A 14,315-nucleotide genomic window follows, 5' to 3' on the forward strand; every position below is an offset into this window, starting at 1 on the left:
TCCGTATCCGTATGGTTGTTAACATCAGTTTTAAACTCTCAAGAATAATCTTTAACTGTCATAAAATACGTGCAAAAGTTCCTGTGACGTGTTTTAGAATGGTCATTTTTAAAGTTTTAACCAAGGTTTTTAAGGCCTAAAACTGTTTTCTTTTTTTTAATCGTTTTCCTTTTTTAATCATTACATCAAAGCGTTGGAAAATAAGAGGCTTAGAGAAAATAAAACTAATCATTAGAAATGTCGATAATATATCATCATCAGGGACATAGTAACTAAGCTCACGTTTATAATGTGGATGAGGAGGCCTTCCTTCGCGCACTGTCGGTCGAAGGGAGGTAATCCCATATGACGGGCAGATGGGCAGCACTGTGTGTACACTTCGGATAAGAAATTTTGACGTCACGTCGACAGAAATTGACATCATCAATAGACAGCAGAGGGTATAGGGAAAAACAATACCAAGAATTAGAAATGTCGTACGCATATTTGTTCAAATATATCATCATCGGGGACACAGGTAAGTTCAGCAGAATGTCCAGCTCTGTGCACTTTCGTGTGATCGATCGAGTGTCTGTAAAGAGGTAGAAAGAAGACGAAAAATCCCAACTGTGCATTAATTGCGACAGAAATGATTTGACGCAGGCAGTAATGGCGGCCAACTAAACCCCTGACCATCTCATAGATTGATGAGATCGATATTGAACACTGGCCCTCCGAAAATTGGAATAATTTGTGGCCAGAGGGACAAATTTGTTTCTTTCTCGAACACCCACTGTCATTAGACGTTGCTGCCCAGTTAAAATGCCACTTGCATCCACGAAAACGAGGTGACCACAAAGCATATGACTGATGTCACTGGTATATCATTTGTCCTGACTTCTGTGGATATCGTTAGGATAAGTCTGTCCTTACTGTAGTACAGGTTTTGTTCCCGCCATGCTGCACACTTTTTCAAAGTCTTGTATAACATTGTCGAATCGGCTATATTTTTTCCATGGTTGTATTGTTGTCTAATAATATATAAATAGTAATGATATGTATGCCTCAGCAAAGATATGTATAATGCCTCTGAGAGGAACAAAGGACCAGACAATTCCCCAAGGAGAAGTAGACCTGAATGTTTCAAATGGTAATAACAATGCTACAGTAAGTTTTGGTTTTGATATAAGACCTGTGATAGTTTACACAGGGAAATGTGAGCATAGTATACAAAATTAAATGAATCATTCATATTCCCAATTTTGTGGTTCATCTCTTCTAAGCAGTTACAACTACTAAATAAATGGATCAGTTGTTTGTTTTTTTTTCTAGAAGTTATGATATTACATGACGTTGGATTATATATATCATCAATTTTTTTTTCAATTTCAAAATCCATATGCAGCATATTTGTCTTTGTTTGATTTTCATTTAAGGATGTGTGTATGTATGTGCTTCTGCCCAATCAACTTTTTCTGCTACTAATTATTTTAAATTATAAAACATCAAATGTCACTATCAAAAAATTAAATTTTGCAATTAGTTAATGATCTAGTCAATTTTAAAGTGATGTATGACACATAATTGTGAAGTCAAATTTAAATTTAAATTACATCTTATGCCATGCTCTGATAGAATTTACTCTTCTCAAGTATCAAAAATGTCTATTTCTTCCTTTCTCCTTCACAAGTGCAATTCGCAAACCCTGTGACATGGTGCAAAATGTTTGATATTGTCTTGCACTCATACCCATCAAAAGTGGATGGGACCGTGGTAAAAATTAGACAGACCAGTCCAACCCAAATGTTTCAAAAAGTAGGGTGTCAAATATTGGACAGATCAGTTCAGCCCGTGGTAAAGGACAGGATTTCAAATATTGGATCAGCTGACATAAAAGAAGACATTACAGACACAGCAGCTTATAAAACTGCTTGTTGTAGCTCAGAAGTTACAAGTACCTATCCAGATGCTTTATTGCTTCAAGTGCAGTTATGCTGGCTTCTTCTCCAGTCGTCAACAGCTTCGGTGGCCTAACGCTTAAAGCATTGGCCTTGAAGTTGGGAGGCCCTGGATCAAACCCAGGTCAGGTCATACCAAAGATTTTAAGACTGGCACTTGTTGCTGCCTCTCTTTGTCACTCAGCACTGAGAGGTTAGAGCAAGGAAACAGGACAGGTTAGCCCGGTGTCGGGATATAATAAAAATGGACTCCCCTTGTGGCAAAATATGAAGACACTTAATGACTCCTCCTCATGATATGACTGAAAATCTATTAAGTATGACGTTAAACCCCAAACATTCATTCCTTCCTTCATTCACTCTGCGGTCATACGTGAAAAGGTCTGTCAGCCACCAGCGAATGCTGATAGGCTTCTCCAGGGCTCTACTCCCCACCATAATGCTGGCTGTAATCGTATAAATGAAATATTTTCCAGTAAGAGGTAAAATACCAATCAAATTAGTTAAGAAGTGAATAGGGGTCTCCATGGTTCAGTTCGTTAGTGTACTAGCGCAGCATAATGACCCAGGAGCCTGTCAGCAGTGCAGTCGCTGTGAGTTCAAGTTCATCTCATGCTGTCCTCCTCACTGGCTGTTCATTGGAAGGTCTAACAGCAATCTGTGGATGGCCGTAGGTTTCCCTCGAACTCTGCCCGGTTTCCTCCCACCGTTATGCTAGCTGCCTTCGTAGAAGTGAAATATTCTTGAGTACGGCGTAAACACCAATCAAATAAATAAATAAATAAAATAAATAAATGAATATGCCATGGTTAATGAGACACATCTTCTTTATTCTGTAAGCTTCAGATTAGATCAGTGTACTATCACTTTTTGCTCAAGTGGATATGTCTTGAATTGTTCGTAAGCATGTATCAGTACAGCCACTTGCTGTTGACAATAAATGAAACCCACATCAGTCGGCCTCACTTTTTCTTTTTAACAAAAAGTTAATGTGATGTATTGAGGTTACTGCATGTAGATGGTAAAGTGTTATGTATAATTAGGATGACTAAGATCATGGTTGACAGCACTGTCATGCTCCAAATCCCGTTCATTGCTTCTGTTTATAAAATGCAGTAATTGAGTTAAAAATGTTGTGAGATGATTCAGGGATATGTGTGCGTGAAACTTCTTTACATTGTTCCTCACCAAAATATAAAGCGTTGAAACATTCTATAGTTAATTCAGTGGTGAACCTAATTGAAGGGTGCAAAGTAATTAAATGGGACAAAAACTTTACCTCTTTAGATTGGTATGTTGATGGGATTTTGTTGTTCCTGCTCTTTTAATGCATATTCATGGATGAGCTGAAGGGCATCAGTGGGAAAAGTTGAAATCCTTACATTCTCATTTGTATTTCTATGCCAAATTCGATTATAAATTATTTGTTTTCTTCAGAGTCTTTTGAGACTATTCTAGAGATAGGCGGATGTGTCAGTAATTTGTTTAGATCATATGCCATGAAGCATTTGGCGTTTGAAACCCACTATGTTAATCCCCTCAACTTCCAGCATATGTATGAATGCCACCAGAGGGAATTCCCTGTGAAGGAGGACGTGTCATCTCTGTACAGACAATTCAGTGTGATATTTTGTTTCTAAAGAGAACCAAAGCTGAAGTATTGATGTCTACTGTCAAATATATGATTAATTCTACATTGTACAATGCAATATACATGTGCATACAACCAGACAACTGCCTCCCCAGATTTTTTTTTTCATTTCAAAGACAGGAAATGAAGGCAAATCCTGATCTTTTTGATACCAAACCGTATTTTGTGCCATTTTTGGGACACCTGGTCTCTTTTTAGCCAGTATACATGTAATTGAAGCAAGATATTTTTTTCTCACATGGACTCCATCTTATGAACAACATACTTATATCTTGACTTTTCCAAAAAACTGGGAAAGAAATGTAATATTCTGCCTTCAGCACTGCTGATATCTGACCCAAAAATTTGAAAATGATGGGGTAGGTTACTGGTGGGTGTTTCTGATGTGAACCATGCACCATGATGACCTATATCAGCACATGTCAGTCTTGATGGAAATGGATATCTAACAATCAGCATAGAGGCTAGGTCTGTAATAAAGCTAAGACACACATATACAGTAATCCTGTGGATAATTTCACATCAATCTCCACAAGTCCATACACATATCGTCAGTGTGGAGCACAGGTTAGCATCACTTGTCAAAGAGATGAGAGCTCATGGAGAAATGAACAAACCACCTTATGTTCCGCACGATCGGAAGACAATTTTTTCCACTGAGCAGCCTCAACAACCACCCTGTTCCACATTGGTTGTCTTATGGCATGTTCTTGTCAGAATCAGGATCAGAACATTAGAGTATTTATTTCTTTATTTATTTGATTGGTGTTTTACGCCGTACTCAAGAATATTTCACTTATAGGATGGCGGCCAGCATTATGGTGGGAGGAAACCGGGCAGAGCCCGGGGGAAACCCACGACCATCCACAGGTTGCTGACAGACCTTCCCACTTACGGCCAGAGAGAAATTCAGCAGAACGTTAGAGTAGGACACTGCTTGGCGGTTGGTCAGGATACAGTAAATGACCTGAAATTTGACCCCAAAAAGGGCATTTTTAGAAGCAAATAAATGTGTTAAAATATTATCTTTGCTGCTGAAAATTTACATTTCTCCAGTAGGGTATCATCCTACTTTATTAAGAAAATATCAAAACATCTTTGAACGATCAGTAAAACTTTCAAAATCAGGTAACATGTACAACTTGATCATGGGTGAAGTCTTAGGTCATTTAATGTAAGCCCAATTAAAATACATGTATTTCTAATGATTTGATTTATAAGGGGTGCTTTGTGTGTGTGTTTTACAGGTGTGGGGAAATCGTGCCTGCTGCTCCAGTTCACAGACAAGAGGTTTCAGCCAGTTCATGACCTGACGATAGGTGAGTTGTACTCTGTCTTTAATGTAGTATTTTTACGTGCCTATGATGGTGATTCATGCTGAGCGCTTTGCTTTCCTCCATAAACCTGACCACAGTCTCATCAGTGAGAAATGTTTGATTATAACGATATAACAATACAAATTAATCAATCAGTTATGTAACACTCACAGTTCACGAGTGATATTAAATTTTCATGCTATCTAAGACCTGATTTTTTCTGTAAAGATTCCACTATTGGTATATACCCTGAATGACCTAAAATTTTGCCCACTGAAGTGCTTTTTTAAGGGCAAAATAAATTTAAGAAAATATTATTTCTGGTACTGAAACTTAAGATTTTCCAGAAGAATATCAGCCCATGTTCCAAGCAAACCTGAAAACACCTTTCTAAAATCAACAGTGGTCCCCTAGTGGCCAGTTGGCTGTGGGTTATCCTCATTAAATAAATAAAGAATTAAATTAATTAAATAAAACTCACAGAATTAAGAAAAATTCGTGATTTAGTCATGAACGAAATTTGTGGTCATTTAGGTATGTGTATTTCTGCAGTTGTAAGAGTATTGTGTTCAGTTAAACATTTATTTATATGTGTTCATGTAGCTAATGTTTTCTTTACAGAGTGGTTAGGGTCATGCAAACATTGAAACTGAAAATCCTAACTATTGCGTTGAGAGTGTCTAGGTGTATCATGAATGGTGATACAGTGTATACAGATGGCTTTGCTGTAGAGAATCAGGCTGCGTTTCGTTGTAAGACAGACTGCATGTCTGATTATTACGGCATTGAAGTCTTCCACAGATAGTAATGTAAATGACTACAGCATAGAGACTAAAACTCAAGCCAGAGCAGTGGCGACAGTGTAATAGCAAATGGTCACACATGTTAGCGGCCTCTTGTTAGTTTACTCCTGTCAGGGTTTTATTCCAACTATTCTAGTATATACTTGAAACGTACACGTAGTAACGTAGCTCTTTCATTGGCGAAAAGATTGAGGAATTAGGGTTGTCATTAATGAATTAACGAAGTCCTCTGATTGGTGTGCTCATTCTCTTGACAGGTGTAGAGTTTGGGGCGCGTATGATCACCATTGATGGAAAGCAAATCAAACTCCAAATCTGGGACACAGTAAGTGGCTTTTGAAAGTGATTTATAAATGGATTTCATCATTTAAAAAAATTAACTACAGTGTATTTACATGGCGTATACTTAGAAAGTCATGAGAGATGGCATTGTGTGAGAGGTTTATTGCCTAATGCCCCACACTTTACTGCCTTTCCTAATTTTGATCCACATTTTCCTGTAAAAAACAAATAGACCACAAATGACTGATTCAGCCTTCTAAAGTGCCCCGGAATGCACAAGGGCACCTGACCATCAACACTGCTGACATTTAAGTTAGGCCTAGGCTGTATTAAAGTTTAATCAATTGTATTAAAGTTGTCTTTGTTCAGAAAATTAAAATAAATTTTGCTATATGATGGGCTGAATTGCTGAACTCCTAAAGCTTAGACCCCCAACCCCTGCGTGAAACAAAAGTATCTAAAGCTGTGAACTTGTGTTCTTTCCTTTATTACATCCCATATATCTGTGACAGCATATGTGTGCCCAGGAAACACGAAAAAAGTCCACAGGCACTGCAGGGTCACAGAAGAAAACATGTTCTACTGCAATTACGACCTGTGTGGCTCGTCCTTGAGCATGTCGTCGTACAGCTAACTGAGAGCTGTATAGGGTTATTATTTCAGCAAATGATTGTGACATTATTACAGGGTTGTTTGGATATTTCATTTTAGTAGGGGGAGCAAAGTGTTACATAGTGCATTGGGGAAATCCTTCAGTTGTGTTTTCCTTTGAATTAATATCATTTGGCTGCTATTTGTTCACAGGCTGGTCAGGAGTCTTTCCGCTCCATCACAAGGTCATACTACAGAGGGGCAGCTGGGGCCTTATTAGTCTATGACATCACAAGGTAAGCTCCCTCATTGCGCTCCTTCACTTGTATAGTCAAGGGGCAAAGTGCACTACAAGTGGGTCAAAATCCCCTCAATTTACATCATGTCTGAAAGAAGGGCAGGTAACTCTTCCATCTAGATTTATTGCCCCTGTATATTCTGACCAGTAAGAAAGTAGCTGGAGACACAAAGCTATCACAACAGAGGGAATGTTCTCTAAATGTGGATTAGTTGGTTATAAACCCTCCATACAAATGAAAAAATGCCCGTTTTTAACTAAGTCAGGCAGCTAGATGGCAGGTGCATTCAGAAGGGTGCAAATGAATCCTAGAATAAGTGGACACTGTGAGGAGGTTGACTCCTGTCTTAATCTTTACCTTACAGTCGGTGAGTTTCGAAATGGAACTATTTTATCGACGCAGGTAGAAAAAGTCAAACTGTATCATGTGACTTGTCAAAAATGTTAGGCAACTATATTTGATCACAGTCACTCTTACATGTGCGTCTGGAAAAAAGTATCATAAAAAGTAATTTAGAGTAGACGAATGATAGAGAAAATTGAGAATCTGAATGTTTTGTGCGCCTTAGAAGCTCAAAAGAAAGAGATGCCATCTGTGCCTCTGGAAAAGGGGTGAGACTGGTGATCAGTAAATTACACATAAAATTCACAAAGGTTGCCTTACATTTTTCACAAGTCACATGACACAGTAGAACTGTTTTTACCTTTCACGTCAAAAGAGTTCCAGCTTGAAACTCCCCTATTCTCCTTCTTCACAGATAATTCAGTGTATTTCAGAAACCTTGTAATAAGAAAATACTGGTGCTTAGCAGTTCTGTTGTTATCTGGGCCCTTGCCTGTCGGTCACCCTCAAACTTTGTAGGCTCAAATGAAGTTTTGCTGGTCCAGCTATGTTTGTCACCTGGTTTGTCAAGGTGCTTGATGCAGGACTGAGCTTTTCCTCCATCCATAAAAATGACAAAAACCTATATATCGTAGATGTAAAATATTTCTTGAGTACAGAATTAAACCAGTTTAGCTAATAATTATTCAGCCTGGACAGTTCATGCGTTTTCTTGAAGATTTGATGCCTTGCTCAGAGGTTACTGGTTTGTAACCAGAGGCCGGTCTTAATCAGTTTTTGAACATTAGGCTTGTATTATCCTATATTATCCTTATATTGCTAATATTGTTGCTAAATAACTGTACTGTTATAAGGAACACTGTAGATATAGTACACATATTTTTGTGGACATCTTCTTAACTTGTTTTTTAAATCATTGTGCACTGTCATAGATTGTAGTGGAGCTGTGTAGAAATGATCTTGTGATTCATCAATATTTATAGAGAAGTATTATTCTTCCAAGACAAAAATAATTAAAATTTGGAGCCACCATAACTTTTATGGATAGATTTGTGTACCTAGAGAAGTGCAAACTTAATAAGATGTAATGTATGACAATGGATGTTTACAGGAGAGATACCTTCAACCATTTAACCACCTGGTTGGAAGATGCTCGTCAACATTCAAACTCTAACATGGTAATCATGCTCATTGGAAACAAAAGGTAACTCATTATTTAATATCAATCAGTGTCAATTTCTGGCTTGTTTTGGTCGAAGCACAAGTTAGTAAATAAATGCCAAAAGGTTTATTCATGACTTCTGGTCCCAGGGATTTCCAGACTGCCCTAAGCTTCACTCTTATTTTCTGATCTCAGTATTGACCGTAAGTGCCAGTTTTCACACAAATTCACTACAGTATGCTGTTCCACTCCTTACAATAGCCTGCTTCTGTGCTTAGGCAAAGCTTCTTGCTCCTTAGGCCTGGCATATACAAGAACTTATCATTATATTATAACATTACACAGTCTGAGATTAAAATTTCTCAGAATGTGAGAAAATTTAAATTTTTTTTTTTTTTCTTTTTTTTTTCTTTTTCCTTCTTGGTCCCTACTTTAGTGGTGTGTAAGGTATGTCAAACTTTGTAAGGTTACAAAGTTGTCTCGCTTTGGATTTGGTAAACTCTATAAAGTCAGTGGTAATAGTGTATTGGAACCTGGGTTAGATTTACCTTGTGTACCCTTGTAGTGATCTTGAAGCAAGGCGAGAAGTGAAGAAGGAAGAGGGAGAGGCATTCGCCAGGGAACATGGACTTATTTTCATGGAGACTTCAGCAAAGACAGCAGCAAATGTAGAAGAGGTATAGACATTTGTTTGTTTAATCAAAATAAAATTTAATGCTGGTGACAAAAATACCTTAACCACGTTATATCCTGTTGAGGTCAGTACCTAGCTTATTGGTTTGTATCTTCACGGAAATCTTTTCCTCCTTTGGTGAGACCCCTTCAGGCTTCTGTTTTCAAACAGCAGTTTATTTACACTAAACACCTGTGGAAGAAAATTATCTTCACAATATTATGGTATTCAGCTAAAGATGACAAGCATTCTTCACTATAAACTGGTATATGCTGAATTTGAGAGGTTCGAAGTACAACTTATTACAGTAAGTAACTCAAAGTTTCACACATGAGTTACTGTCATTTACTTTCGTACTATCTGAGTTGGATGCAAAGTGACAGAAGAGAGCGATTAGCCCCCTGTGTGTTCACTTACCCTTGCTAACCCTCGCAACATGCCTATTTTAAGCCTATATGAAAGTCACACTCACAGGATTATCTGGTGAATGGCTGTCTGCTGAGAGCCCTCATTATGCAATGAATATGTGTACATACATGTATGTATTTTAGCTAGAAACGAATTTCACTGAGATATATCTGTCATCAGCGTCCCATGTCCATGTAATTCCAATTTAGTATGTCAGTCTACACGCACATTTTGTTTCTTACAATCGGAACTGACCTCCTATTGCAGGAGACTTCCTTCTCCTGTGTTTTCATAACAAAGAAAACATAATCAATATGAGGTTTCCAAAAACTACCACAATATAGCTTTACCCCTTTTCAGTAGCACTGTGTGTGAATATGACACATTGGGAGACAGGATTTGGTTATCACATTAGGAGCACAACACCCTCACTGGCTTTATAAACAAAATATTTTATGATTTCCTGTATACAGTTTTGCCCAGATATGATTTACATGTCGTCAAAGACAGATTATTGTTTTGCCTTTCACCAGCAAAAGTCACGTGATTGATTAGTGTACACGTGGAAATTTCAAATCCTGCAATTGCAAGTGGCTTGTGTGTACATGTAGATAAAACCAGTCTGTATGACCAAAATTTCATGAACAAGAAATGGTTAGCTGCATCGTTGCAATGCATGTGTGTTGCTTTGATAACAATTTGACATCTTCATCTTGTCTGCTGGTAGGTTTAGTTTGCAAATATGGATGTACAGTGTGCTAAATTGTGTTACAGCTTTGTAAAACGTAGAGCCCTGCAGTTTAAAAACAGATATTTGACATGACACCCTCATATGCGTAAGGGTACTGGATTGTCACGCTTAATCTCCACAAATTCCCATTTATCACAAAATAATAATAAAACAGTCAACCAGTTGCAAAGTGCATGTACTAAAATTATTATGATTAAAACTGAGAAAAACATGAACTGTTGGTGGTAGGAGCATAGGCTAACTGCTCAGTGAAGTGTGCGCTTGTTTAATTCATTCTTGAACTGTCAGTGTAATCCCCTGACCACCCCTGATGCTCCCCTGCGGGGCTAAGTAACAACCACAACAAAATACAGTGAATTCTGGGATACACTGCCTTTTCCCTTACTGTATTTAACATGTTTTTATTCCTGTGATATTGTTGTTTTACCAGGCATTTATTAACACAGCTAAGGAAATCTACCAGAAAATACAAGATGGCGTATTTGACATCAATAATGAGGTAAGAAATTTTAGCTTCAATAATTCAGTCAGAACATGGTGGCTAACAACTATAAAAATTGCCTTTTTTTTGCTGCTGCCACCCTCTTAAATATTCATTTTTAAAATTCATGATTTCAAATTTTTATATTTCCACTTCGCATTGTTATAGTATACAGGTTAAAGACAAGGACTACTCTGAAATGAAGTATATATCAGATGAAAGACCATTAAAATCTGCCCAGAAGATTATCATTATTGGTATCATTATTGTCAATTTTTGCCTGAAATAATTTGTTTCAAGGTCCGATTGGCAAATGCATTCAGAGACCTACATGTATGTGTATATACATATTGATGGTAGCAGTCTAATGTGTGTTATGTAGCAAAAACCTTATGTGACATCACTGGTCCTGTAGTGGTGAGAAAATGCTACCATAGAATAAAATAGTCAAATGCATTTTACTAGGTTAAAAAAACAAAAATCCAGCTATTTTCCTGGACAGGTTTTAATGGCTTTCATCTGATGCCTGCTTCATTTTACTGTTGAGATGGATGCAAAATACAACTTACTCTTAAATGTTAAATTTATACATTCAAGCAGCACAGCATACAACCTAAAGGTGTTCTTAATACCGTTTACACTCACACTGGCTCAAACCAGCTTCATGTTAAAACTGTTTGCGCTCAACAGTGGTACAGAGTACAGTTTTTTAGTCTTACCACTATATCAAATCTCACTGGCACAGAACAATTTGATGTTAATAGTGTTTGCACAATTTGATGTTAATAGTGTTTGCACCTAACAGTGGTACAAAATGCAACTTATCACTTTTTGCACTTCACACTGCTACACAATGCAACTTATCACTTTTTGCACTTCACACTGCTACACAATGCAAGTTATCACTTTTTGCACTTCACACTGGTACAGAATACAACTGATCACTTTTTTCACTTCACACTGGTACAGAATACAACTGATCACTTTTTGCACTTCACACTGGTACAGAATACAACTGATCACTTTTTTGCACTACACACTGGTACAGAATACAACTGATCACTTTTTTGCACTTCACACTGGTACAGAATACAACTGATCACTTTTTCACTTCACACTGGTACAGAATACAACTGATCACTTTTTTCAATTCACACTGGTACAGAATACAACTGATCACTTTTTTGCACTTCACACTGGTACAGAATACAACTGATCACTTTTTGACTTCACACTGGTACAAAATACAAGTTATAGTGAAGGACCTAAAATTTCAGCTATGAATAAGTCGGACATTTTCCTGATCCTGAGAATTCTATTGATTTTATAAAGGTGTTTTGAGGTTTTGTTGGAAACGTAGAATGATATCCATCTTATTTTGAGTTGGTATTTGTTTTTCATGCATTATATAGAGGTGTGAAATCAAACTGACTTCTTAATCTTCTTTTTCACTTTATTCTGCAGGCAAATGGCATCAAAATAGGTCCCCAGCATTCCCCAGCGAATCCCTCAGGGATGCCCTCTGGGGGCGGTGGTGGGAACCAGGGTGGGGGCTGTTGTTAAACCTGCTGCTAGGGGAGCGGAGATAACTAGGCGGCCTGGGAGAAAAACTTACTCCAGCTGACAAGCTCAGAGGGGCTGGATGTTAAAACTCTACTTTTATTCTCTGCACCATCATGAAGTGGCATCAAAGTTCTATGGACTGACCTAATTTATCTCGCAGTGTTGATCGACCAATACTGTACCTGTAATTGGTTAGATATGTATTGATATTGTCTCCCAAATGCACATGATGAATGTTACCAGATCACTGTATGTGTAGGAATCTGTATAGTCACTACCCTACTGCTTTCCTGCTCCATTAGCTGCTCTTTGTGTAGGCGTTTAGATCCACTCCTTTGTGTAAATACTTGTGCAGACAGAGAAGTAAATATTTATATTATTCTCTAGTTGAATGAAGTGAAACTTTGTTCCGAATGAAGTGATCCTATTTCCTTTCTGTTATGTTTCAGTTTTTCTTTTTTTTTTTAACGTGTTGACATCTTGTACCATATTATAGAATCGTCTGTATATTCTGGCTTGAGAATGTTCATGGTGGGTCTAAGCATATATGTACATACTGTTCGTCTGTCATTTCTGTCTGCAGTCTACTGAATCTACTTTTTGATCCACTAGTTGAAATGAGTTGAAAAAAAAAATGCTATATATATATATATTTCATTGACCTTTTCTCTAACAGTAAGTATTGCTAGCGTTCATAAAACACTAGTTATGATCATAGTTCCCGAGGTTGTCTCCCCTGCAGATAACTGCTGCTTGCCTACCCTAGTGTTTACTGGATTGGACCCCTGTGGAAGTAACTGATAATGTAACTTTCAGCAAGTGGCAGTCCACACCAGAAATTGTTCTGTATCGTATGAGAGTTTGCACCCTAAGCTTCATTCCAGCATACATGTTACACTTAAAATGCTAAAAATTAAAACATTTAAATATGTACAGTAGGTCATAATCATAATATTTATAGCTGATAAACGCCTCAGCATCGTTGTCAACAGGGTTTTGGACTGAAGTTTCATTCAACGTATGAACAAAGGTCATAGCAAAACTCCTTGGGTTGGAGTAGTCTTGAAATGTCAATATTTATCTTTGTGTTTTATTTTCCCTTTTTTTTTTTTTTTTACATTTTATCATTATTTGTGACCGTGGGAATTGTCTGTGCATCAAACATATAAATCTGATCTTACAACATGCTTGTTACGAGTTGTCATTTCATGTTTTAACATTCTATGTATTTACATATAAAATGCTCCTGGGGCACGAGCCGGCCCTTCTAGCTAAGACTGTTCAGGCCGCAGGAAATCGGGTTCTGGTGGTTTTGGGTTGCTTGCCCTTCAGTCACTTTGACATATTCTGGCAGTGTAATCCCTGTGTCATACTGGGATTCTTTAAGATTTCCGTATCTCCGCTGGTCATGATGGTAACAAGCAATTAAAATTTGCATTAGGGCCTATGTGGTGGTCTTGTTGAAACATTCCACCAAGATATGGTATACAGAGGGTTTGACATATCCATGGAAACCTGTGTGTCACATGGGAAAGTCAGTATGGTATTACACAGGGAAAACTGGTGTCGCATTTTAGGGAAACAGTATCACACATGGGAAATACTGACACACATGGTCAAACCTGTGTTACACATGGAGAAATGTCGTTCAGGGGAAATCATGTAGCACATTCTGGAAATCCTGCATCTCGCATGGGAAATCATTGCAAAACTGATGTGACATTTGATGAATACCAGCCTCACAGGTAGGAAATCTGGTGTCGCGCACAGCAAAAAGTCTGTCCCACAAGGGAAAAGCAGTATCATACATGGGAAAACTGGTGTCGAACAATAGCAAAACAGTACTACATATTGGAAATTTTATCAGGTTGGAAAAGCTGTGTGAAATGGGAAGCTCTATCATTCATGGAAAATCATGTGTCATTTGTTACACCTGGGAAATCCATGAAGAGCCAATGTCACCCATGATGAAAACCAGTATCTAGTATCACACATTGGAAAACCTATGTGACATCTGGAAAAAGCTGTGACCCACATGTGGAAAACAAATATCACA

At 37.7% G+C, this 14,315-nt stretch overlaps 1 protein-coding gene across 1 annotated transcript; it reads left to right on the top strand.

Annotated features, from left to right (window-relative positions):
- The first annotated feature begins 452 nt into the window (after nucleotides 1-452).
- Nucleotides 453-13,366, top strand: LOC135466076 (ras-related protein Rab-2). The gene is made up of 8 exons (XM_064743496.1): nucleotides 453-517; nucleotides 4,836-4,907; nucleotides 5,965-6,032; nucleotides 6,794-6,876; nucleotides 8,333-8,425; nucleotides 8,949-9,060; nucleotides 10,646-10,714; nucleotides 12,161-13,366. The coding sequence occupies exons 1-8, from the start codon at nucleotides 472-474 to the stop codon at nucleotides 12,257-12,259; spliced, it is 642 nt and encodes a 213-aa protein (XP_064599566.1). The 5' UTR covers nucleotides 453-471; the 3' UTR covers nucleotides 12,260-13,366.
- The last annotated feature ends 949 nt before the right edge of the window (nucleotides 13,367-14,315 follow it).

The sequence above is a fragment of the Liolophura sinensis genome, chromosome 5 (assembly GCF_032854445.1).
Source record: "Liolophura sinensis isolate JHLJ2023 chromosome 5, CUHK_Ljap_v2, whole genome shotgun sequence".
Taxonomy (NCBI): Eukaryota; Metazoa; Mollusca; class Polyplacophora; order Chitonida; family Chitonidae; genus Liolophura; species Liolophura sinensis.

Excerpts from the sequence above, each read along its gene's own strand:
- LOC135466076 (XM_064743496.1), top strand. The coding sequence starts at position 472 with ATGTCGTACGCATATTTGTTCAAATATATCATCATCGGGGACACAG. Across the intron at positions 518-4,835 it reads TATCATCATCGGGGACACAG|GTGTGGGGAAATCGTGCCTG; the intron begins GTAAGTTCAGCA and ends TGTGTTTTACAG. Across the intron at positions 4,908-5,964 it reads AGTTCATGACCTGACGATAG|GTGTAGAGTTTGGGGCGCGT; the intron begins GTGAGTTGTACT and ends TTCTCTTGACAG.